This window comes from Apus apus, chromosome 1 (assembly GCF_020740795.1).
Source record: "Apus apus isolate bApuApu2 chromosome 1, bApuApu2.pri.cur, whole genome shotgun sequence".
Lineage (NCBI taxonomy): Eukaryota > Metazoa > Chordata > Aves > Apodiformes > Apodidae > Apus > Apus apus.
The window spans coordinates 183,601,516-183,629,040 of NC_067282.1; the positions used below are offsets into that span (position 1 = coordinate 183,601,516).

General features: G+C 37.9%; 1 protein-coding gene across 4 annotated transcripts in view; it reads right to left on the bottom strand.

Moving 5' to 3' along the window:
• POT1 (protection of telomeres 1) overlaps positions 1-25,390 on the bottom strand; it is a 68,338-nt gene extending 42,948 nt beyond the window's left edge. For 3 of the 4 annotated variants that reach the window (XM_051609047.1, XM_051609046.1, XM_051609048.1), the window contains exons 1-7: positions 25,332-25,390; positions 18,877-19,010; positions 14,544-14,616; positions 12,967-13,058; positions 7,614-7,724; positions 5,922-5,969; positions 4,636-4,750 (exon numbers count right to left, since the gene is read on the bottom strand). In XM_051609047.1, the coding sequence (XP_051465007.1) occupies positions 4,636-4,750; positions 5,922-5,969; positions 7,614-7,724; positions 12,967-13,058; positions 14,544-14,616; positions 18,877-19,010; positions 25,332-25,389 (631 nt within the window). In that variant the 5' untranslated portion in view covers position 25,390. Of the gene's footprint in view, positions 1-4,635; positions 4,751-5,921; positions 5,970-7,613; positions 7,725-12,966; positions 13,059-14,543; positions 14,617-18,876; positions 19,011-25,331 lie in introns of those variants that run through there. The other variant, XM_051609049.1, reaches the window with a different exon arrangement.
• Between the last annotated feature and the right edge of the window lie 2,135 nt (positions 25,391-27,525).

The window sequence follows — 27,525 nt, forward strand, 5'->3', positions numbered from 1 at the left end:
TAGCTTTATTTTTATAATGCCTTTGCATTTCTGCTCTTTTGCGGACTGTTACATCATTTTCGTTTTACTGAGGATTTCAGTAGTTCCCAGCAAATATGCTTGTATCAACAACTATTAAGATAGTAAGCACTGATCTAATTATGAATCCCCTTTTCAGGCAATCACAAATGTACTCCAGAGGAACATTTAAGTGGACAACCCGCTATCCTAGATCAATAACTCTGCCCTGCAAAGAGATAAAAAGATGTTAATGATGTTGTTTGTAACAAAGGACTGGAGACTGCCTTCTGTTTCTTTAGTCTGTTACAACAAAAAAGAGTGAGATTATTGTAGCTGACTATTCTCCCTTCAAAACCACACCAAACATAATGCTGTTTTCTTGAGTTACTGAGGCTATTCATTACACCAATGTCTTTGTATTAAAACCAAGCAGTTGAATCAGCTAATTTATCACATATATTCAACAAAACACAGCAAGAAAAATAATTAAAATATACACAGCTCCTGTATGTGGGTGTATGTACATACACACACAGATACTGCAGAAGCCCAAAATAAAACTTCTAAAGAATCAAACTGAGGATGCTTTACTGCACCTTGTTACTTCTAACATGGGGATACACTTGAGATACTCTCAGTAACTACCAGAAGCATCTGGCTAAAAAGATGCTTTAATGCCACCATTTGTAAACACTTGAGATTGCTTCTATTAACTATTTATTCCACTGTGTACTCTATGAAAATGCTGCCCTTTTTGATTCTAAGAAATATTTCATAAAAATAGTTACTGTCCATATGCATGTCTAGGTAGGCTAAAATTAGATTTTAATTCAACACATGAGATATGAATAGATTGCATATATCTAAGAGAACACGACATGTGGAGGTTTCCCCAGGAACATGATGTGACTCATTACTTATTGGTAACCAGCAGGAAGGATTCTTCTTGCAATAATTCTTCCCTGCATTATGGAAAACACTGACTAATACCTGCAGGAAAAAAAGAGAAGAAGTTGGGGAAGCAATAGCATCACATTGTAATGTCCCCAAAATTTCACAGTAAAGCACATAATCTCTGTAATTGGATGCTGCAAAGACAGGGGCTCTTTTTCCTACATATAGTTACTGGTTTTACTCAGGCTAAACATCTGAGATGTCCTTGGGCTTATGGGAGGGGAGAGAGGATAGAATCACCCTTGCTAAAAAATGTAAAATATCTAAGACTCTTAAGCTATTTGGGAAGCAATGCTAGAATATAAGTTTGAACACTTCCAACAAACCTTCCAGCAGAGAGAAACCTGTCTGTTGTACCAACCACAGAAGCACTTCCTTGGGCAGTTTTTGGAACACATAACATTCTCATGTATAGACATTCCAAACTATATGCCCTGAGCTGAAGAATGCTCAGTTAAATCAACTTTCTCTGGAATAAATAATAGTTCATAATCATAATGAAAACTCACTTAATTCATCAGTGTTTTAAAATTAATTTAATGCAGTAATGGTAATTGAAATGATGAACAATTAATTATAGATTATGCAAACTGACAAGGCTAAATTAGGAAACACTTGCTTTCAGTGGGAACACAGTGCAAAGATTCAGCCTTAAGCTTTAACTTGCAAGGAGCAATATTTCCTATGTAGGGGCACATCCACAGAGTGAATACAGACCCATATGGATTAAGTCCATGGGCTCCAGTGCCCATGCTTTCAGCAGGTACCAGCTTAAAGCTATGATTCTTATTAACACAGTGTCAGAAAGAGAATGTACTAGTGCAGGACGGTACCAGATGTAATGCGACTACAGAATCTTCTGACAAGAGCCATTTCAAGCCCTAGCAATTTAGGGCAATCACTGAGCCTTTTGTACCCTCTCAAGAAGAAGTAACTCTGGATTGTGTAAAAAAAAAACAACAAACCCAAACCCAACACTGAAATATTTAAATGTGTAGTGAATACTTTTAAAGTAAAGTCCAAATAAATTAAAACAGTTTTATAGATTTTCTATCAAGTGTCAAGTGAACCACACCTATCTTCCTAAGTAAGAAATTTTTCAAATTTTGTCCCTGATATCCACTGATACTGTTGTTTTTTTTTTTCTGTTGTTACCAACTGAAAATATACAGGGAAGACATATTAGCAAGTTACGACTAAGATCTAGGCAAGGACTAGTTGTTACATAAATATTATTTTTTCTTATTAAATTTCTATTATTTATGAAACTGAAGTACTTAACTTATCAAATAACTCACTTATTTGTACTAGTTGTTTCAGCGACATAATAGCTTGAAAGCCAGTGCATTTACCTTTGTTTTTTACATATCTGCAGAGAAAGGCTGTCTTAACAATTTCCAGCAATCACTGCTTGTCTAAGTAAGATGTTCAAAGTCCTCAGGTCTACAAAGTCCTGTTAAAGCAGCTGGACAAATAACTCTAGATCACACGATCCTTCAAGGACTGTCCTTTCATGATTTAGTAAAAGAATAAAAGTAGTCCTTTCTATATTTGATTAATATCCTTCTTGCCCTTTTTGTTGACAGGTATGTGAACAAAGGAAATAAAACCTGTAAAAGAGTTGTGGGTTTGTTTTGTTTGTTTCGTTGCCATTAAGCCTGAGTTTTAAACTCACAATATTTTTCAAGAGCACCACCATTCACCACTGGCAATATCCTGAATTATTACCGATAAAGCTAATCTTATCAGTTCCTTATAAACACAGCTAAGAAATCTATTACAATTGCAGGCTGAGACTATCAGTGAGAGACCAGCTCTACAAATAAATATATATATTCTATATATCTATATAATGCATAGATATCACAGAACTGATAGCATTTGAGTAGGTCTAGAATAAGCAAATAATCACCAGGCATCACCACAAAATGAATACTTTGAGATACTCACTACAGTGACAGATTTTTTTTGGCAGCCTGTGCAGAAAAGCCCAAATAGAGCATATTAATATTGAAATAATTTATCAACCTTTTACACTAAAAACAACACACTGTTCTCTTATTTGTAAAGGTATAGATTATACATGCACTTTTACAATGAATTCTGTTACTCATTTTAGTGGCAGGCCAAGCAGGAAAGAATGTCAGAGATGAGGTGCTCCCAAAAAAAGGATATTGACATCATGGGTGTACAGCTTTCAGCTGTCTCACTGGTGTTTCAGTTTACCTCACCATAAGCAAACCTCATGCTGGAAACCATGGTACTGCAGGTACAGCACAAAAGCATTTACTGGCTTATCACGAGTGTATCACCTTCAGACTGCTGCTGGCAGCTTTCGAGCAAGTAAGATCCCACATATCAGTTAGCAAAAGGTTTTGCAGATAAGCCACTAGGTCTTGGTTCTGATTTAATGCCTGTTCCAAGAGGAATAGGGATCTACTTGAGAGAGTCCAACGGAGGGCTATGAGGATGATTAAGGGACTGGAACACCTGCCTTATGAGGAAAGGCTGAAAGACCTGGGGCTTTTCAGTCTAGAGAGAAGACTGAGGGGGGAATCTAACTAATGTCTATAAATACATGAGGGCTGGGAATCAAGAAGGCAGGGACAAGCTCTTTTCACTTGTGCCCTGTGACAGGACGAGGAGCAATGGACTCGAACTTGAGCACAGGAAGTTCCACCTTAACATGAGGAAGAACTTCTTTACTGTGAGGGTTACAGAGCACTGAAACAGGCTCCCCAGAGAGGTTGTAGAGTCTCCTTCTCTGGAGACTCTCAAGACCTGTCTGGATGCCTTTCTGAGTGATCTGCCCTAGTTGTGTTTGGTTTTTTGGTCCTGCTACAGCAGAGGGGTTGGACTTGATGATCTTCGGAGGTCCCTTCCAACCCCTGATATTCTGTGATTCTTATATTTCTGTATTTTGAAGCCAAATTTATGGCTATTAACATTAATCAATGTTAATTATTGAATAATGTTAACATTATTCAATGTTGCAGGCATAATCAAGACCAAAAAAATCAACAGTCACTATCACGCTCCATTTTTTTCTTTCTTCTATTAGAAATACATTCAGAAGGGAAAAACCCCCCACTTTTAAAATGCACACTAAATTTGTAACAAGCAGAAAATACTTTGATTAATTCTCAATCAAATAAGAAATTCTATTGCCTAATCAATTTCAGCAGGGATATTATCCATCTGTGTACTTAGTGCAAACTTCTAACAAAACTAGCACAACTGGTAAGTGTTCACAGCATAGACAGGAAAAATGATTGAGTTGTTTGCACAGCTTCTACAAGTAATAAATATGCTGGCATTGCATTTACAGCATACCGTAACACTTACTGACAAAAATCTCAAGGAAGAATTGCACACAGTTACACAGTAATCCCTTCCCTCAAGGAGAGGGGTGGGACTTTTGTACTTTTTTTTAACAGGTCCTTTTCCGTGTTGAGTTTTGTACTGGTAGTATTAGTTTGAGAATTACTTTCTTCATTTGCTATATCCACCAGTCTGCCTAAACTGACTTTGATATCCCTTACTTATTTGTTGTTCAGTTGTCCTTGATGTTAGCTCACAACCATTTTTAAAGGACCATATGAATTTTTCGTTCTGGTTGATTTTTAACAATCACAGTAAGAAAAGTTGTTTGGAGGAGATTTTAAGTTTTATAGTACATACCAGTTCCTTTGCTTACATATGGAGGCTTGAAGAACTTCACAATGCCATACAAATTCACTATAGTTCCATCTTTGAGATGATCCAGAGGAGTATACACATATTTTGGTGCAACAGACTGGAAAGGCATGATAAAATTAGAGAACAGGAGGAAAAAATATTCAAACATTTATTCACCCAGAATTTTATATTGAACACCATCCACCCTCTGATATGCTTTATTTTGCCTTCATAAAGGTTATCTATTTTTCTCTTATCATACTCACTTTAGAGTCTCTAAATATATATATACACACACACATTCACAGGCAATAAAGCAGTCAAAACTATTTCTTTTCGTGATTTCATCCTCCTTAAAATAAGCTAGTCAGTTCAAGTAAGTTTCAGTACACGACATTGTTTAATAAAAATAGTGATAATAAAGAACGATGGACAGTAATTTGTTAGTGATGGGTTTTTATATGTCCATCCAAAGCATTTTTTAAAGCACGTACAGAAATAATTTTGTAATTTTACTGGCAGTGTCACCACACAGAATCACTGTCTTCTTTACCTATTACAGCCACTGTGTGAGTCTTCTATTAACAGCACACTTGTTGAAAGATTAAAGGACTACCTTCTACTATTTAAGGAATAGTCTCGTCTAAAGGTTACATTATATGTTCATTACTATCTTCTAAAGAATACAAGTTCTGCCAAACTGATTGAAAACTCTATAATTGCTATATCGGGTCAAAAATGAAACTCTTCATAAAATTAACACAAAGCCAAGCTGTATCACCTTCGGTACTAAAACTTTAACCTTATTAGAAAGACCAATAAAATTTCATACTTCAATTTCTAACCCTTTATTATACTGTTTCCCTACTAATATACTATTTAATATACTATTTTCCCTACTATTTCCCTACTTGCTATTTGAATTTAGACACACAAAGGCTTGCTCCAAATAGTAATCAAAAGCAATTTCAAGACCAGTACATTAAGTCTGATTTTAAATCAGAGGAAAATTTATATTTTCATTTTTGAAAACACAAGCATATGATAATCTTTAGAAGGACAGTTACCTTTCTAGCTCGTATTTCCTAAACAACATGAAGACTATTTTGAGATTGAGATGGGAACTACACTGCAAGTACAGCAGAAGTACTACTTTTCCATATCTTATTCTGTTTTCCAGGCATATTATTTGCAAAATTAAAAGCTAAAGAAACTACTGCTGGATGAGCAAGGAAACAAAACAATTTAACACCTTTTTAGTTAGTCTCATATCCCAAATATAAACTCACCATAGATGCAGTTTCTGAAGCAGAAGTTGTTTTTGGTTTAGTATAAATCTGAGGAAAAATAACAACAAACTCTCTGGTTACAGAATTGAAGGCATTGCAAAGCTAACAATATTTGATAACTCTTAAGTAAATATAACACTGTACGCAAAATAAAACAGCACTGTAAAAACTTTTGCTATGTGAATCACCTCTGCAAACAGTAAAATTTTATCCTGCAGAAAAAAAAAATTAAAATTACCCCAGTTGTAGTCAGACAAAAGCTACTTTGAATAACATATACATTTTCTAAAGTAGAAATGCACTTAGTTGAATGTAAGTCAGGTCACATTAGTAAAGTCAGTGTTTGAAAGTTGGAGGCCACAAATGTAAAACTTTACTTGCTTAACAGAAAACCAATATGGGTTTAGATTTTGCTTAGAGCAGGTCTGCTTTCACTGACTTGTTATTCTCCTTTGGAGGGAAAAAAATGAAAAAAAAATTGTCCAGGCAAATTCACCAGAATAGGATAAATTCTATCTAAAATTAGTTCCTTTTAGAGTCACACTTATCAGCCAGATTTACTTCAGAGTATGGTCTTTCAAAATCTCTCAAAGGAAGCACAATACAGCATAATGCCACATTGTTCCCCAGTAAAGGTGCCATTTCCGTTTCACTGACTACAGAATACAGTTTGAAGCATTGTCACCAAGAGCTCAGTTCAGTGCTACTGTTATTCTTCTTAACAATAACAGACAATTACAGTGATCCCAAACCTGCAACACCTTCTCACCAGATGCCTGTAGCTGTTGGCGTAACATTCACAAAAAATACTACAAACAGTCCACTGAAATGGCCAACAAAGTTTTTGAAACCTTAGTTTCATTCCACATCCAGTCCTTCTCCCCAGTCCCCCAACTACAGGTTTCCAAATGTAGAACAATACCCTAAATCTTCTGTGAGTCCTGTAACTTCTAAAATACTAATGCATAGGCTTTAAAAGGGTTACAGTTGCTTCTTGAAGTAAATACAGTGTCCACAATAAACATGCCCTGCTGATGTATTGCCACAGACAAATGAAAGCAGAAGCAGAACACTCCCTATTTCCACTCCTGTATCTTAATAATGGGAAGCATTTAAGATGAACAGTATGGATGAGAGAATAGTACAAAAGAACAAGTATTTTCCTCAGAAAAAAGGGGTGTAATTCTCTCTTAAAAGTTAAGAATCTAGGAATTCATGTATTTCAAAGGCAAAGTGTAATGATGCGAGTTAAAGCAGTTAACAAACATGCAAACAAGAGGCTAAAAAATTCCAAAAAATTCACAGCCCAGAGAAAATAAAAAATGATAGACCTAAGACCACCTCCCCCCTACCTTGTCTGCATTACTGCAGTGTTACACAAGAATGGCTTCAAGGGCTCTAGATACCGACCTAAAGCCAACAAAGGTCAAATGTCAACACTCAACAAACAGAAATTTACCCAGATGCTTGAGATAATGGGTTTTGCATGGATGGGGTATAATAAAATTCTATGCAAACACACACAAACATGTTCTGTTTGTTTCCTGATGGACATGCTAAAATAAACTGTTGTACTTCAGATTCTAACAGATTTTACTGCTTCTTCTACTTTAAAACAACATCTTAAAAGATGGTATTTAGGGGAAAGGGAAAAAAAATAAAAAGAGATAGAAAGGTTGGATACCCACGTACATAAATGACTGATCCAGCTTCTTCTGACATCTCCAGTTGGCAATTATGTCTACCATCCTCTCTTGCTGTAGGTGATTTTGCCAACTTAAATCCTGCAACTACTAAGGTGTCCTATGGGGACAGGGTGAAAAACACGTGATTACATAGGCTGTATCATGTACTCTTTTTTAATAATATGTGATGTGAAATTTCACCCTAAACTCTAAAGACATTCAAGAAACAAAAATCCTGAACCAATCCTAAACCCTGCCTTTAAGTTTCTCTGTTTAGTTCTTCCCAGAGAGTTCACATTTTAATCAATGCCAGCCAGCAGAGTGCTCATTTTGTGAAGAGTCACACTGAAGAAAGCAAAACATTCTTTCTCCTTCAAATATAGTTAAGACCAACTCCTTTCTGGGTAAGCTTAACTAAGCTAGAAAAGGAATCACCCATCAGATCAGCGGTAACAAAACACTTTTCTGAGCTTATTTCTTATTGGGTTACAGCTGTACTTTGAAGAGATCCTCCTTGTAGGTATTTTCTGTTTTGGTTGGATCACCATCTGCCAATTTCTTCCTTAAGGGTCAAATAAGTAGGTCAATCAACAGATAGGCTTCTGGTAGAAAGAGAGACATTACAATCTTATCTGGCATCACCCCTTTGGTTCTGGCACAGGAAGCAATTGCATTTTGCAACTGCACTTTCACCTTGGTATAAAGTTCCTCAGACACCACACTGTGTACAAGAAAAGGATGATTTCAAGGATAATGATTTAAGTCCCTGCAGCAGCTCATCTTTTTAGCAGCAGCCTTACCAAAAGAAAAAAAAAAAAAGAAAAAAAAAAGAGAGAGCGCAAATAGAAAACTTACGGAAAAGCTTGTCTACAGTCAGGTGCTGTACCAGTGCCATCCATGCCAACGAACATATCAGACACAGAACTCCATTTCTGTTTGACCTTCTACCAAAAGCACTTCCATAAGCTTTTACTGAATAACTTTTGTTCATGTATTTATTTGATTGCAACAATAAAAGAGTTTTCTGATTAAAGTTGGCAGTCTTAGCCAAACATTGCACTATGATGGCTTTTTTTTTTTTGTTATTTCAGCAATCTGACAATGCTACTCTAAACGATTTAAGATTCAAAACCTTAATGTTTTTCGCAAGAAAAAGAAAGGTTGCTAGTTTAAGTGACAGTGATGTATCTAGTTATTGAAGTGCTTGAGAGAAATTACTGCAGAAAACTTATGTTTAATCAGACAGTTTAACACACAACGAAACCACTTCTTACAGCATGGTGATCACCAGGTAGTGTCATAAATGAGAATACAGTGAATATTTCAACTAAAAGATAACATGTAAGTCACCTAAGTGTAAGCCACACTCAGAGCTAAGTAAGTTAAAATGGCTCAAAACAATTACACAACTCAATATTCGTTGTACCTGCAACACACTGCCCTGCTAAGGTATATTAAAGTTGTTTCATTCTTTCCAGATACAAACACAAGCTTCAGGAAATGCAGTTATTTTGCAGAAACCAGGTGTTAGCATGTGCCTTTCACCATTGCTGATGCTACTCATGGTGCTCCTTCAACAGTGGAATCAGCCTTCAGCTAAAAACCTATGCCTGCTATACATTATTCCCATTTCAGCATTTTATTAGATTGCAGGCTGCGCAAGATTCTGCGACCTGGTTGCTGAGTCAGGATGGGAACTCTGTACCACTGACTTGACTTGTCTGGTTCTGCTGTGTCAGAAGGAACTTTAGAATTGCACAGACTCAAGCCTTTAGACAGGCTGATAATAAACAGAAACTTCTTTTTTGTGAATAGTATTATAACACCAGTGGTTACTCTCATGTAATATGCAACGTGACAATCAAAAAACACCTGTGAAAGGACTATGCAATTACAATGAGGAAAAAGACAGCATTATCCTCAAAATCTAGCTTTACAGGTTAAAAAAACTGGTATATTCTCAGATTTGTAACAAATTCATGGTCAGCTTTGACCCATTGAGCCTTGCAGTTAATACACATTTTAAAAGCCTACAAAAGGTTTGCACAGTACTTTGAAATGTAATGCTGTATTAGTTTTCAAAGTAGAGCAGTATCCATTTCACAGTTAGCTAGGAGTAAGTATTAGAATTTGTATTATAATTGGCTTGGGAATTACATTCATTTACATAAATTGGTGGCTTTTCATGTCAACAGGAGTATTACGTTACGTATATATATATGCACAAACTGTAAGATTCAGCATATATTTTTAAACAGCAAAAAGAGATCCTATTTTTCTCATTTAAAAGAAATGGGAAATAAAGGAAAGACAGTATTTTCCCTGATGGTTATTCTGTTACAGAACCGTAAGGCTCTCAGCAGACAAGAACAAAATGGTTATTACTGGTTTTGGAGCTAGCCTGCTCCTCTGCTCCTCCTAAGCTAATTAGGTAAAGCTCTTACAGTATGGAAAGTATAGTATGGAAATCTACAAAACCATTAGGTTTGAAATTCTAAGGAGCAAACAAAAACTAATGGACCTTATTGAAGTAATTTATTAATGGCTATAACTTTGTTTTTTTTAAAAAAATAAATCTATTTCATAACTGCCGAACTGCAGCTCTGCTAGATTCAGAAATCATTCTGTTCCCTTAGACACAGATTCTGCCAAAATTAAAATGTCATTTGAGATATGTGAAAAGTATTGTGAAGGTACAGTTTACTAGAGAAGACTGAATGCTGGTTTCAGTGCACTCTGGCTGTCTAGGGGTGGCTGCCTGCGGGTTGTGGTTTCCTCTAATTGCTGCTCAGGGCCATGTTCAAGATTTGTATTTTTATCAGGACAGTAAAGCTGATTTGTTCTTCACATTTAAAATTATTCTGCAGCTTGTATATTTAGAAAATTATCTGAGGAACTTCGCATCCTGGACTTGCTGCCAAAATTCCGTCATATCAAGAAATTTGAAGAAAGACTGCCACTTTTTATTTGGTACGTATCTGACAGCTGCAAAATATTTTTCTGCCCTAAACAGAATGAGCGAACTTAGCTGATGTTCAAGTCATGCTTCTCTCTTTAGCTTGGCATATGACCAACATTACAACAAGGCTTTGATTCACAGCAGACTCCAACATGAAACAGAACACTGTCTGACCCGCACACCTTATCACTCAGCCCAAAGCTTCTCTGTGCTGTTCCCTCAAGCTCACACACATAAAAGGGCTGAAAAGGGCCATGCATCAATTTCAACATCAAATTAATAACACAATCCCTACACGAGTTCTACTAAAAGGATCCGGGTAATTTTTAACCCTTGTGGCTAAATTCTTTAGAATTCTACCTATATGAAATCCTTCATTCACAATCACTAGGTATTACTGACTTCTCACTCACATAACTTGTGCTGGTTGGAGGAGAGGTACTAGATGCAAATAAGAGGAAGATGTCCTATAGAATTTGGTTTTGCTCTTATCCAGACTTTTCTTTAATAGACTACATACTACAGATAATGTATACTTTCCAAGACCTGCCACCATGGTATCTGTCAGAGCAAGCATCTTTTGCTGGAAAATGTTTCTTAGAAAAAACAAGTTTTATCCCATTCAGTTCATGACACAAGCTCAATTACTTACTGATAGAAGCCATGTGGTACATGATGCCAGAAGAAATCCTCAAAATCCTCACATTGCTAAGCAAGACTTCTGAAGTATTTTACATATTCATTAAAATATAATAAGCATTTGAATATTTACTTATTATTATTAATATTATTTATCATAATTATTAATTTAATATATAATAAAACAAATGATGTGATTGGAAATAAGGCAAGGTAAGACTGACAAAGAGAGAGAAGTGTCAATAAATTCATATGCCAGCATCTTTAACTTCCATGGGAAGTTGTCATCCTGCCACTTCTATTTTTTTAAATGCTGCACTAGGTCACAACTATAACTTCTAATAAATGTATTAATCTATTCACTAAACACTTATAAAACTGGTATATTTTTTAGCCTTGATTTTACAGAGATAAATTTCACTGTTGTGTCCTACATGTTCTGTAACTTCCAACCCTTTTTACTGACTTCAACTAAAATTTGTGAAGTGACAAAAATCTCAAAACAGTTACATCTCTTTTGAAAAAAGAGAAAAAAAATAAACAATTTTCTTGGGCAAGATAGTTTTTTTTACCCATCTGAAAAGGTAGCCAGTGTATGTCACCCGCTGTTTGGATTGTCTACATGTTAAAAGCAGTAATTAAAACATTCAGTTCTGTCTCTCTAATCTAGACATATTCATCAAATCTGTATTACAGATTAATAATGTTGAAAACACAGGGATTAAAAAGTTTACAGTGTCTGAGTATTTATAAGCACATACTTATATAATATAGGTCACTATATAGTATATAAATGCCTCAGCTCTAATTATAGGTGTAATCCTTGAAATTAGCAGCTTTGGTGATGAACTGGTGCATGCATCTTTGAAGCTGATACAATTCAGGGTGTAAGCCACTATCCACATACAAGAAGATCACTCTCAAGGAATATAAATAGACCTTAAAAAAAAAACTCAAAAGAGCTGGGAACTAAGCTAAAGTCATAATTTAACCTTAGGTAGAATTACATAAAATGACTACATGTCTGAACTGGATTAAAATTCAGAGCAACTTGGACATTAAGTGATATTTTGATGTCATGACGTAAGATCTGCTATAATTGTTACCCTTTTTCAACATAGGAACAACCAGAGTTCTGGTGTACTAGTCTATTTGAGCTGAAAAACCCTAACAAAATTCTAACTAAGCCATTGCTATTTCCATATTTGAGAAAGCCCTTAACTTTTGTGCTTAACAAATATTTCAAAAAACGTGAAAACAAAGCCCTATTTTCTTCACTAAATAACTTTCCATCTTTTTGATGGAGACTTTACCAAGGCCCATAGTGATAGGATCAGGGTAACGGTTTGAAACTGAAGAGGGCAGGTTTAAGAAAGAAATTCTTTACTATGAGGGTGGTGAGACACTGGAACAAATTACCCAGGGAAGCTGTGGCTGCCTCATCAAACGAAAGTGTTCAAAGTCAGGCTGGATGGGGCTTTGGAGCAATCTGATTTGGGAAAAATGTTCCTGCAGGGGATTTGGAACTAGATGATCTTTGCTTCCTTCCAATCCAAAGCATTCTACAATTCTGCGATTTCAGCATTTTTGCTAGAAAAAATTTACATAAGCAAATACTTTTTTGTTTTTCTAGTTCACATATATAGATTTGAACTGACTGAATAGACTATTTCTAATTTTGGTGATACCTATACAAAACAAGAAGTCAACATACATCTGTGGAAGGTAACTTCTAAAATAAGAATATATGCATATATTTTACCCCATTGCGCATAACTTTCGCACAATCCTCTGCCATTTTTCCATATATTAAGATATTGATGCTGTTGATCCGTGAACAAAAGTCATCCAGATCTGGAGGAAAAAAGCAAAAGCAACTCTGATTACCTTACCTTCTCCAAAACAAAACAGCAATCAGAAGAGTTTTCCAAAATAAATTAATCTACAGTCGAACACTTCTCATTCCAATGAATCTACAAAGTGAAAATCCTTTCAAATAGTGATACAACTGCTTCTGTGTGCTAACTATAGATATATCAAGCAGAACGTTCTTCATAAGAGGACCATTTAAAATGTGCATATGTTGGACATCAGTGTACTTTAAACAGAATTGACAAAGGTTTCCACTTGGACAATTCAGTGTTTTGCGTTAGAGAGGAAATATTCAATCACATTTTTTGTTTTACATTAATACAGAGAGATTACAGAACTATATAAACTGGAGATATTCCAGGACATAAACATATCAACCAAGCGCCTTCGAGGAGGACTGAAGCAGAAATCATACTGTTATTTTAAGAGAGTTAACTACCTTTTACTGTTTCAGAAATAACACTAATGATTTAGATGCACAAAGTTACTTTTTGAGGGTGTGGAGAATGTGCAGAAACTCTTGGTCCTCCTGAACAGCTACATGAAATTAGCAAGACTCAAGGAAGTTTTGTGTCTCTCTATAGGAATCCTGAAGCCAGCAAGGAAACTGACTCAGATTCCATCAACTTTATTCACCTCTGCAAACACCAGTCACAAGCAATATCACCAAGTGGAATCTGCACCCCTCAGCCTGCTGTTTGGTCACAGCCACAGAATTCATAGAATCAGGAAGGCCCAGAGGTAGCACATGATGATCCTCTAACCAATGTAAGGAAGAAGCTGAGATGGGAATGTAAGAAAACTCCAAGTTCCTTGAATCCAAGATAGAGTCGCTGACTAATTACGTTCTCCTCCTTCTGACTAGACAGGGTTATAAACGTTGGACTTAAAATGAACATTTTTTTTTTTTTTTACTATCATTTATTATACGATGAACAACTTAAGCCTTTCAATGTGTTAACGCATCCACTGGTATTCAAATACCTGAGTAAACAGGTAAAATTCCATTCTTTAACTGCTTTGATTAAAACAGAATGAGATGCAAATATTTTGCTGCTAATCAACATACTGACCTCCATTAAATGTGCACTTACGTAGTTTATAACGTGTATTATGTGGTAACTGTTAAGGGTACAATATTTTTTTCTCCTTCTTTAAGATAAGCAGTTTAAAAAATACACTACTAAAGCTGTATGTATAGCTAATGCATTTCCAGGACAGTATTTAAAAGATCCTGCAACAAGCAGCCTACTGAAATATAAAGACTATATTATTTCCATTAACTTACCTGGCACAAGTTTAAAAAAGTGTATTTTTTTAGAGAACAAACACTTTTAGAGAGCATTTTAAATATAACATTTTACTGAAATAAGAAAGAAGGTATTAGTGGTACAATAGCATGATGCAATAAAAATGTTTTGAGAAGTTCAACAATATAAATTTAAAATGTATACTTAAACGTAGTACCTTGAAGAACAACCTTGAAGAAGTCTGTCCCATCTCCAAGTTTTGTTAATGGATAAGAAAGAATAACTAATCCCTAAAGAGTAAAAAAAAAAAACAACAACAAGTTAACGAAGACAATAAATCTTTGAGCTACTGAAACACTGATAACAGCTGAAACATCTGGGAGCTAAAAAAATGTAGAATTGAAGTAATAAGTGAAAATTACCACCTGAATTCTTCGGAAAAAATACCCAGAACTGTTAAAGAGAGCACTGAAAAGCAGTATTTTTAGGATGTAACAAAGGAAATATTACATGTCAATACTATTTAGATGCTACTCACTAAAGCTTAGACTAAATGAAATACTAGCTATGGAAGTAATTTTTACTAGTTACAATAATAACACAAAGGCTACATTTTTAGTATAAAACCTGAAAGGTGGCTGGCTAAAAGGTAGGGTGATCAAAATCTTAAAACACACAGCAATTTCTCAAAAAATATTGGCAAAGCATTACAACACAAATGTAAAAAAAAAAAAGTCAAGAAATAAAATATGTGAAAAGCAAAAAACTGTACAGTGGGGAGAAAAATATTACAAAGTTTTAAAATGGTAGTGACCTATTAATTTGTCAATAATACAAATGCTCTGAAAGATGTTAATGTTGTATTAATTATGTAAAAATACTCTCTTCATAGTGAAGTTGAAGTTACAATGAAGCAGAAAACACAGACCAGCCACTTCACTGACGTTAACATCTCTTTCCAACAAAAATGTTTTGTTAGATAGATGATATCTCATGAAAAGAGTTTCTCCTTGAACAGTAGCAAAAATATCAAACATATTCTTCCATAGCATGGCAAGCAAAGCACTGTATCCTTCTCAAGGATAAAAACACAAAAAATTGGTTCAGTAAGGAAAACCAGAAAAATTTGAGGAGAGATTCTGCAAAGTGGTTAAGAGAACTACGCAGATGGCACAGGAAATAAAATAAAAGGTTTCTTGTAAATAGACAGCAAGGGCAATCTGTCTATAAATGCATAAAAGCAACATTAAGAGGACAGTCAGGTAAATCATGATGATTTTACAGTACTCATATTCAGTGAGAAGCTTAACTTCAATGCTGGGAAACACTTTGTAAACCAAATTACGTTAAAATACACAGCAGCAAATTGTTACTCCAGAGGCTTCTCAGAATAAAATTACTCCTACAACATGTTAACTGAGGAGGAATCCAAATCAAATTGAACCATTTATTTTAGTATACGCTTTATAAAGTAATACTAAGACTCCACAAATCATCCTTTTCCAAACCAAAGCACACTTTCATTTTATCATACTAAAAAAATAGCCATGTTAAATTGGATTAATATGTGCCGTATTGCATTATTGCTTTTGAGACAGCAGTAATGCTTCATTTAAGACCAAAATTAAGATAAAAACATCAATGACCATGTTTTTAACAGGTATGTTCCTACTTTTCAAAAGGAAGACTAATGAGCTTTGTCAGGAGACTTAACTATCAAATACTTATTTTAACAACCAGCATCTGCAAAATAAAGTTCAGAGATTTGTCTAAAAATACTTACAGAAAATTTTGCCACTTGTTTTCAAAATTACAACTTTGTTTAAAATTTCAGGTATTACACAGAATCGTTCCTGTTGAGTTTTTTTGTCTTAAACTGTACCCACAGATAAATAAAATACTACAGAATTTTTCTCATAATAGTGTTTGAAATTAAGTCACCTCAGGAATGCTCTGTAATTACCATATATTTTTTTTTCTTACTAAAGAAATTTCAATCCACACAAGCATGCTATTTAAATGCAGAATACATTGATTAAATAGAGACTGCTTTATGACCATTTTTACTTCTTATTTTTCCTTTTACATCCCAGTATCTTCCAGGGAGTTTTCCAATTCTAGGACCACATTCTTTGCTACAGTAGCCTGGCCTCTCTGCCTTCCTTTGTATCCCCAACACCTACACTCTAGTTTGCTTCCTCAGTAGAAATACACTGCTTTGTACATTCCTGAAACTCCAGGGCTCCATACTTCAACAAAACCTACCTGCAAATCCTGCACTGTGTATTAAGTCCATAGACAAATTTCTTCCATAATCCTCCCCATTCCATACGCCACTAGACTCCCTCTCAAGCTAATTACGTGCAGTTCCTCTAGGGAATCTGTCTCCTTCCTTACTGCAGCCTCATTCCTCAGTCTGGCCCAACAGCTGATCTGGCAGCTGATTTTCAGGTTTGCTTCAGCTTTGCCAAGCAAAATCCAGAGGATGACGAATTAACAGGAGAAGGCATCAAGTTCAGTTAGGGGACATCATGACTGAGGATGTATGGACATTCCTTGTGCTGTGTTCCCACACATTTATATTAAAATTTGTACTGTTTAGAGGGATGCCAGAAAGCAGAAAAGTTTCCAAAGAATGAGAGGACTAAGGCACACAAGTCAGGCAAAAGCATCCTGGATGGTTTTTTGTTGCTTTTTCTCAGGGGACACTAAAAATCCTCCCCTCCCAACCTGCTCAAACAGGACTAGATCCCTATTTTGGCAGATTCAGAGTGACAACATGCTGTGCCACCACTAAGATAACCTAACATTATACATTCTAAGGTTTGCTGCAAGCTCAGCCTGCAGAACTGGATCTTCCTACATATTTAATGGTGCATTAACACCAGCTTTATCAGTTCTTCAGTTGCACTGTTTTATGCTAAGCTGTTTTAGTCATCTACAATCCATGCAGCAGCATGAAGTTCTCTTAACATAAGGCAGAAGTCTGATAAAGAGAATCAACACACTTTCAGCAATCAGATCTAACACTGCCTCTATGCTTTAAATCATAGTCTGGTAATAATTGTACTGCTTTCCTAATGGAAACATTTATTTTGGCAGAAGCACTTTCTAATTTATAATCCGATTTTTTCTGCTTCACTATTTCCTTTGTGAAAAAGAACCCCTGTTCTTCCATGTCTGGGGTGCTTGCAGACACTAGTTCCTAAAAGCAGGAAAACCTTTATGCCCCGCAGGTGAATGGAGACAGAAAACTACACTGAGGAATAAGAACCTTGTTTACTAGCAGCATTGGTTATTGATGTTTCCATTTGTTTCTTCACAAGACCTACGGGAGCCTGGATCATTCTCAATCAAATTGCCTCCCATCACACTCTACTGCTGCCTGCTTCCAAAAAGGGTAGATTTGCTCCTTTGCTTTACCTAACTGAACTCCTCCTGGCATTTCTTCGACACCATAATGAACCAGTCCAGAGAGTGAGAGCAGCACAAAAATTCCCTCTCTCCTTCAATATGGATAGTCTTCTGCCAGTTTATTTATCATTAATGGACTCAACCACAGGGTCAGACAAGCACTGGAACTGGAACTGGGACTATACAGCTGGGGAAGTAAAAACGTTTCTTTGGATAAAGAAAATTATTAGGGCAGTTCAGCTTGTATTTTTAAAATATTTTTGCCATTTTTAAAGGACTCAAGTCACCTAAAGTTTTATAAAGAATTAGCTTGCCTATTTTTTTTTTTTTTTACCTCCTTTGTTTTTTGGCAACAGACTGCAGACAAACCTGGGATGATGCTGATGTCCTGCCACTTAAGGATAAGGGATGATTGAAAGGATTTTCAGAATCATTCACAAAAAAAGTTAAACATGTTAAAAAAGAAAACCCTCAAGACCTGATACTGTGTTTTGCAAAGGAGACTTATACTATGGATGAAAAAAAATTTCTGCATTTCACTAGTGCACTAGGATTGTAATTCCAATCTGAAATACATTTAAGGCTTCTGTAAAAGTATAAATGCACACTTGACAACGATAAAAAACCCTCTAATTCTATCTTGATGCTGATTGCTACAGAGTCATCTTTTCATAAAACTGGGTATTACATTGCCTCATACAAGAAAGGAAAACTGCTTTAAAAGTAATTGCTCTGCAATCTGATCTTTAACAAGATGGCAGTGCTTATTACTATTTTTATACAAAAAAAAATACCATTTAACCTCCTCCAATCCTTCAATTTTCAGCACAACCTTCTGCATATTAGTGTGTTTTTAAATGGGCCCACAGTTTGGAAATGAAGAAAAGAAAACTTATAAAATTGAAGTATGACAATGTAAGAGAAAGGGGCAGAACTGTTAATCAATGAAGTCAATAGCAACATGCAATGAAGTTCACCAGTGTCATAATTTAGTGCTGCTTAAAGATTTGCAGCAGATACACATGAAGACATGAAGCTGAAGCAAGTCATTCAGCTGAGCTGGAATATGGAAGTCCCTTATAAATATACTAGGTGGTATTTCAAAATAAGCCAAAATCCTTTTATTAGTATGTTACCTGAATGTATTTGTTGGTAGGATCAAAACCTTCTTGCAAATGTTTCAAACCCTCCTTCTGCAAATGGCTTGGCAGTGGAGTCTCAAATTTTCCTTCAATGATCTTCAGCACTCGAACAGGCATAGCTGCTTTATCTAAACAGAAAAGATAATAATAAGCTCCTGAAGGTACTAATCTTGTTCAAATTAAGAGCTACTAAAAAGTGCAATTTACTCAGAAGGGGGGCATTTACCTATGTGTTTCATAAAAGGAAAGTTTAATCACATAAGACTAAAACCTTCAGGAGTGGCCTCATCTCAGTACCATGAATAGCAGGAAGAGTAACATTTCCGTGGCAACAGACAGCCATCCAAATTACATTTTGCAAACATTCCAAGACAATGCAAATGGCAATAAAATATTGCTTTAGATATGAATGCAAAGGACAATGTAAACAAAGCAAATACTTTGTGTATAGAAATGCATATTAAAAACCAGAGACTCTGAATGACTCCTTCTCCAGCACAGGTCATGGATAAATCATCTCTATATTCAGCTCTTTCCCCATAAGGCAATCTGACTGCATGAAAGTAAAAAAAATCTGTGATTTTAACTAACAATGAACAAAAAATGTTCATGCGCAGATTAGAAATTTTGATTGTCAAGCAAAGAAAGTATAATAAAGAAAATAAGATGGGCATCTAGACATGCTAAACACAATGCACTGGAAAAAAGCTAAGAAACGTATGATTGTCTAGTGAAGTACGACTGAAGTAGTGAAATATTAGGAGTTAAAACTTCCATAAGGTATTACTAACTAATGCTAAAAATTATGCCTTTATCTGTACGTTTTCAAACATGGACAAGGATAGCATTATCATTAGCTTACAAGGATTTCAAGCCTCTAGTGAAAAGAGCAACTGAAGTCTTAAAAAGCTTTTCAGTTGAAAGCATCTGCTTCACACTACACTCTAGCAGGCTGAGAAGCTGATATATTTCACCTAGAAAGGGCCAACTTCAAAGTTAATCAGCAATATCGATCTTCATCCAGCAACACTATAATGAGCTAGGGAGATGTACAACAGAATGGATTAGCACTTCTTTTTATTTATATATACATATTTCTCTCTGTTACAGTACTTGAACAATTAAATAGACTTTTCTGTTGGTTTTTCTTTCCCACAAAGACATCTAACAGCAAGATACATTTTGTTACAACTCAAACATCATTGTTAAAACCAAAGAAAGAAAGAACTGAGGTTTAAAACCTCATCTCTCTCTGATGACTACCCTCAAATTCTGCATCTCCATTGCTTTCATTTAAAAAGAGCCTTTGCCTTCAATGAGACAAATATTCCACATGTGCCTTCAAGGTTACAAAGGAAAATTTCTAAAAAGGAGCCATTTGTAGGCTGATGCAGCAGGACTTGCCCACATTATTCATTTACTGTATACTTTCACACTTCAGGGCATTTATATAAGTAATATTCAAGTAGAAAAGAGACATATAGATATAGATATAGATATATATATTTTTTTTTTTCCCCCCAGATCTTAAATGTCTATACATGTAAAACTAAGGTAATATATTTTAACTGCTAACCACTGAGCTCCCAGATTCCTGTTCTCTGCAATTAAAAAACAAAGACATGAGTACCCAGCTATAAAATTTATTTTAAAGTATAAAAAAAATAGAGCTATACAAGTAATCTGCCAAGACCAAACTGCACTGGCTTCCCAAATCTAGATGAAGGTATCATCAGTGCCATCTGTGGGAAACAGTTCATCCCCACATAAGTCTAAACAAAATGCCTTTTAAGTTAGCAAAGGCCTTCTGCTGATTATATCCAGGAAACGAACCAAAACCAGGCCTGCTGCTCAAGGACAATCAAAGCAAAACAACAGGTGTGATAGAAGGCAGGAAGGATGGGCAACAAGTTATGCATTGCCCCTACAAGCTACTGCCCTAATTTAGGGCTCACGGATCCTAATTCTCTCTGGACAGTGACACTGAATGGACACGGGGGGTCACTGGGGTATAAAAGGCGGCAAGTTCAGCAGGTGAAAAGGGCAGCCTGCTCGGACGCTTCTTGCGTGGGACACCCCCCTGCTGTTCCTCGGACTTGCCCTGATACGGAGCCCGGTGCCGGGACTCTGCCGGCCTGCTGACCTGCCTGCCGACCTGCCTGCCTGAGCAGTGACCTGGGCGCGCCGGGTTCTGACCCCTGGAGCACCGAGTCCTCGCCGCAGCCGTCGGGGCCGGAGCCCCCCCCGGTCCGTTTTGCTGCCGGTTTGCCGGGAAAACCAAACCGCTGCCGAGCCGCGAGGGGCTGTCCCCCGAAACCACGGACTTCTGGACCCTGTCGTAGCTGCCTGCGGGGGTTGGGGGGCGGGGGGGCACCCACAGTCGCTGCTGCCCCTGGGGAAGAAGCCGCCCCAGTGGAACCGCCTCCCCGCGGGAGGGTAACAACTCCATACAGCCCCCTCTTCCTCTCCCCATTCTTGCACAAACAACGCGACCTCTTTAAGGTTGTTCTCAAAAGCCTCACATCCTAACACTGACAAGAATCGTTCCACCTTGAGTCTGCTGCCCAAGAAGTCTGTGCGTGGCGTAAAAGGAGCTATTCACAAGGATGGGTGGTTAATAAAGAAAAAAAAGGGAATGCAAGAAAGACAGCATCATGGGACACTCCTTGAACAGGAGGAACACACAGCACACAGTACAAGGAAGAAGGTAGCGAACTACAAACACCTTTTGTATTCCAATAGTTGAAAGCGAATACATGGAGAAAGAGAGCAACCAAAAAGCTTAATCATTTTAACAAGCAAAGAATTCTATTAAAGTATGTACACTTCATGAGAATCCAGAAGTAACACCCTGGAAAAGAGAGAGATATGTATCACTTGATTAATCAACTTAAATGTAACACTGAGGATGGCTCTGGGCTTTACTTTTAGGTGCTGCTCTGTCCTGTCCTTGATTTTCTACCTACTAATTCTCTAGAACTTACATTTTGATGCTGGAACAATCTACTATAACCTAATTTACCTACAGAATATTACCCTGTATTTCAAAAGCATAAAAAAAAATCTTAAACCACAGTACACCAGAAAGCAATTGCCTAGTAGAAATGGCTTTGAGCAAGAGTTAACTTTTAACAGAAATTAGCAGTAATTTTAGATGTATTTATTTTCTTCTGAAGTAAGATCCATCAAATATTGCAGTAACAGAATGCTTCTACCTCTAGGTCCAGGAGCAAGAGAAAAAAAAAAATCCTGTACCTGAAGAACATTGCCCTACCCTTCTCACTAGCAGCGTGAGATTTTAAACATCCACAGACCTCTGTTAGGCAGCTATGTATGGTCTGGTGTGCATGTACAAGAAGCAAGAAAATCTTTCAGGTTCACAGTCTTTTCATCAGTTCACAAAGAAAGCAAAATAATTAGCATTTCATTTTAGGCACAGCACATCCCAGATACAAGCTCTGAGAGCCTGGTAACTTTAGCGTTTAAGACAAAATGTACAGCCAAAGGCTTATTCACTTACAGAATCAGACAGTGGCTCTACAAGAGGTTTAGAGACCGAAATTTCTAAGCTTTGCACTGCAAAATAGGATGGTAGAAAAAAAACCTGAACATACATATTTTTGTGAAAGCCTTACATCTTCTCTCTAGGCTTTTTAAACTTTCCAAAACACCTTAAATTATGTTTGGAAAACCAGTAGAATTTACAATATCAAACTACCTATGACATCCTTCAGTACACACTGAAAAACATTAAGAAACCACAAGCTGCAACTCCAAGTGAAGTTAACACCACACAGCCACAAACAATACAGAAGTGTTGACATGAACACCAGTGCACCATGACTGAAAGACAGGAAAAAAAGAAAAATAAGTCACATAGGAAAGGCCAATTTGTTGGTATCACCAAGACAACTCATAACTGTTCCTTGCCTTCCTCCCTGCTTCTGTAAGCAACATGAAATAGCCAAATTTTGTATGACAATTAACACTGTAAAGCAGTACAAAGTTTCTAAAACATTTCAGTACTAAAAGCTGTAGGTAGCATGCTCAGTATTAAAAAATATTCTCATACACTGTCAATATTAAGCTAAAGGTATGAAGATGCCTTAAAATAGTCTAAAGCCCGAGGGAATACTCTAGCAGTGGAAACCATCTTACTAGCCATGACAGGCAGATCAAGTCAAATTCCTGTTAGAATTGGGAATCACTCCATGTACATTCCAAGTATTTAAGTTGGTGAATTCCTTTGAGCATGGAGAACTTCTAGGATTCAGTGAAGATCAACTGAACTTTCACAGATGGTAACAAATCAGAAGAAAACTAATTTCACCACTAATTTAATGTCTCATAGTCCTCATATACCTAAGAACATGAGGAACATGTAATAAAAGGAAAATAGGGTAATGACAGTCAGAGTTAAACTGCCCCCAAGAGCATCCTAAATTCTAAGTAAGATACAAGACAAGCTTTACCATTTTTAGTTCATACAGCCACAAATTCAAAATATAAGTATTATAGGATCAAAACTCCATTGTAAAAAAACTGCAAGCCCTTAATCCTTAAAGAAAGCATGACTGAAAATAAGCAAATTAACATTCTTCATCTTGACTGCAGAATTAACTTTGTGAAGGAAGAAGTCAAAGTTGGACCTGTTCTTCTGTTACAACGTACCATCATAGTACATCAATCGAGTGCACAGGATAGCAAATAATTAACAGCTCTGCCTGAATTACTCAGATCCACCCAACATTTGAGGCTTTGCTCATGCCAGAAATTGATACTATTGGGTCCTGACTCCAGCTCTTACTATAAGTGGACTCTGTAGCCTCCTCTGGAACACAGCTTTTCTTCAAGAATTAATGAGATTAGCTTTAGAGTAGAAAAGCAAAGAAAACACTAGTAGTGAGAGGTAAACTTGGAAGATTAGCCCCTTCTCTATAATCAAGAAATACTTCAGTGATACATGAGAACGACATAAAGGGGATTTAAGCCTTTTTAGGAAAAGAAAGATGTAGCAGTCAGAGGCATGAGAAGATTCCTTATCTCTCAGAGCAAATGCTACTTGCAGAGAGACACAAAGTCATTCTCCAAATCAGAGAATAAGTCACATGATTGTGTGGACCTCTGGAGGAAACCCCACTAAAGTTTCATGAGAAATGAAGGCAGAGTCAAGAGCATCAGCACCTTGTTGATGTCATCAGCCAAAATGCTAGATATCTGAAGCCCCTGTAAACACAAATCCTACTCAGTGTACTATTTGTGCTAATTGTGCAAAAGTTAAAACAATCATGAAATAGGTAATGCCTCACTTTAAATGTGCACACACATGTAGGCATAGCCATACACTCTTTATGCAAAATTTTCTCTTAAAAATGAATATTTCCATCATTGAACAAAACAGACAATACAGAACTACCATAATTTTAACCTTCAAACAGTACCAAGATAAATCTTTTGTCATAGAGCAGTCTTAATGAAATCAAGACAATCACTCATGAAGAACAAATTTGGTAGTCTAAAATTTTTTTAACAGTCTAATTTTGTACTTGTGATTTCCTTGGGAATTCTCAAGAGGAGGAAAAAAACCACATCAGCCAGCTAAAGCAGAAAGAGAAATCAAGTCAGCAGTGTATCACATCTTAGTCCCTTAGCTGCAAGGCTTCAGATTCCTGTTGCTGCAGATTTTCATAACTTCTAGAAATACGTCCTAAGTTAGTCTTAAGACTAAGCACAGTTGGCACTAACTTTCAGTAGAATACAAATAGAAACAAATAAACATATAATAAAAGCCAAACCACAACAACAAAAACCTGAAACAAAATCTCCTTTATTAACTTCAGATTCAAACGTACTAATCTGATACTGGGCAAAAGGGGCCACAATTAAATGCTACTTGCAGAAAATGGACTCTTAAACTGCTATTTATCTCAACAGCACTTCAGCTCTAGAAACCAGCCACCCACTGCAAAACGGACGTCAGGAAGACGGGGCTGTAAAGTAGATCACTCCAGGATGCAAACTGTAATCACTTCAGAGCCAATTCAGCAATTGCAGAAAGCTAAGATCCTTAATATCAAGAGCTTAGACATATGAACACTGGCGCATAAACAACGAAAACTTTTTTTCAGTATACTCAGTGCCTACGCGAGAGGGGAGGGAAAGAAGAACTTCTAATCCTAAAGCACCATTTTGTCAGACCGGGGGCGGGACTCAACTCCCACAGCAGGGATGGAGCGCAGGATAGCTCAGGCACGGAAGGAGGGTGCAGGAGCACTGCGGCTCTCACAGCGGAAAGCCAGGCCTCGCAAATCGCCGGGACGGCCCAAGACAAGGGCACGAACTCTGCCCCGTCGGGGCGGTGACCCAGAGGCCGTGGCGGGGCGGCGGGGCCTCCGGGCTACGAGACACCCCCGAGACACCCCCGTCCCACCGCCCGCTCCCGCCGGTACCTGTCCTGCCGCAGCCGCCACCGACCCCACTTCCGCCCGCACCGCGCACCGCCCCCATGGAGCAGGCCCGGCTGGACTGCGCATGCGCACCTGCCGTCCCTCCGGCGCCGGCCGCCGGTGACCCCTCCAGCGGGCGGTGCGAGCATGCGCAGTGCGGGGCTGGAAGGCGCTGCCCTCACCGCTGCGCGCGCAGAGGCCGGGCAGGGCTGGCGGGGGGAGGCGGACGCGGGTAGCGGTGATAGGGCTGGCGGAGGGATCCGCAGCAGTCGCAGGACAGCCGATGAACAAAGAGTACGGGGGGCTGGCGCGGGGCCCGCGGGCTGGCAGCGGGCCTGTGGGTGCAGGCCCGGGACGGCAGAGAGGGTGGCGGGTTCCTCCCGGCCCTCTCCCGGCTTTCCTCCACTTCCGCTCGGGCTGCCGGCGGGACTGGGGCCCGGAGAAGCGCCGTTTCCCAGCCGTGTTGGAAGCGGCTGTGCCGGCAGGGAACGGCCCAGTGCTGGGTGGAACCTGGTACCGCGGCGCTGTTCGGGCGCCCTTCAACGCTGTCACCTGCAGGAGGTTAAAAAATACGGGTGGAAAATATCCTACTACTTCACCTTGTGTCTTTCGTTTTGTTAAATGGCAGGAGACATCAGGCTAGGCTTTGAAAACCAGTATTTGTAGTTGTGAGAGACGCCGGGTCCCTCACGCTTGGTGATGTTTGGATGCTGCAAGTTGACGTACGCCAAGATCCTGTTTGCATTACTTCCTGATTCACGATTGCAGCACGCATGGGTCACCGCTGCAACAGCAAGGCTTAACTCTTCAGAGATCTGAGCTTTTGCTCTCCAGTACCTCTAAGAATCACCTTCTGCCAGCCTGCACTCTTTCCCTCTATGCTGCCCTGGTGAGACGTCACCTAGAACACTGCGCCCAGCTCTGGTGTCCCCAGCACAAGAAAGATGTGGACTTGTTGGAATGTGTCCAGACAAGGGCCACAAAAAAGATCCGAGGGCTGGAGCACCTCTCTTATGAGGACAGGCTGAGGGAGTTGGGGTTGTTCAGCCTGAAAAAGAGAAGGCTCCGGGGGGACCACTGGAAATGGCCTTCCAGTACCTGGAAGGGGCCTACAGGAAAGCTGGGGAGGGTCTTTTTACAGGGGCTTGCAGTGAGAGGGCAAGGGATAATGGTTTTAAGCTGAAAGAAAAGAGATTCAGGTTAGAGATCAGGTGTAAATTCTTCAGTGTAAGGGTGGTGAGACACTACAACAGGCTGCCCAGACATGTTGTGGGGGCGCTGTCCCTGGAGGTGTTCAAGGGCAGGTTGGATGGGGCTCTGAGCAGCCTGTTCTAGTGGAAGGTGTCCCTGCCCATGCAGGAGAGTTGGAACTCAATGATCTTTAAGGTCCCTTCCAAATAAAAAAAATCAGTGATTCTGTGATTCTCATCTCTGGATATCTGGGACAGCTTTCATTTTCTTGTTTCTCATCACTTAGTGGCTTTTAAAGACTCCCACTGGAAATACTTTTTTCCTTTCCTTACCTTTAAAATCTCTTCCTGCACAACCCTCTACCTATTTTTAAACTTTTATTTGAATCTCAGACGTGTTCTAGTTACACTGAATTCTATTTCAGTTTAATAATTGGAACTTAAATCCATCCATGTTCATGAAGACTCTGAAGGGGGATTCACTGATATTTATGCTTTGTCTTTGACAGCCTTTTCTGGAACAGGCTTCTTTTCTTTGATAATCACTGTTCTCAGTACTATGACTGGGTATTAATATAGCATGCTTAGTTATAAGCAAAAATATTATTATTACCTTGTTGCACAGGCATGATAAAAATAGCCCACAGTCAGAGCTAAGATGAACCTGGGAATTTAAGCACACTTGGTTACCTGGATGAGTAATGATTTGACCATCTGAAGAGCAAGCTTCAGGAGAGTTAGATGGCCTGGGAAGATTGGTGTCATGTGCCCATGTCGTTCTTTTCCATCAAAAGGCTTGGAGAAATCAACTTTATTTTCAGACTATGGAAGACTATCAAGGAGAATTTCTGGTGGAATATTGTGTCCTCTCTCACAACCTCTACTTTTAAATCTATCTTTTGAAAAAAAAACAGGTTTTAATCAAAATTACAAAATTATCAACAAAAAACTTGATAACACCATGAAGGATGTGATCAGGAATTAAACATTTTTAGAGGCCTTTTTCA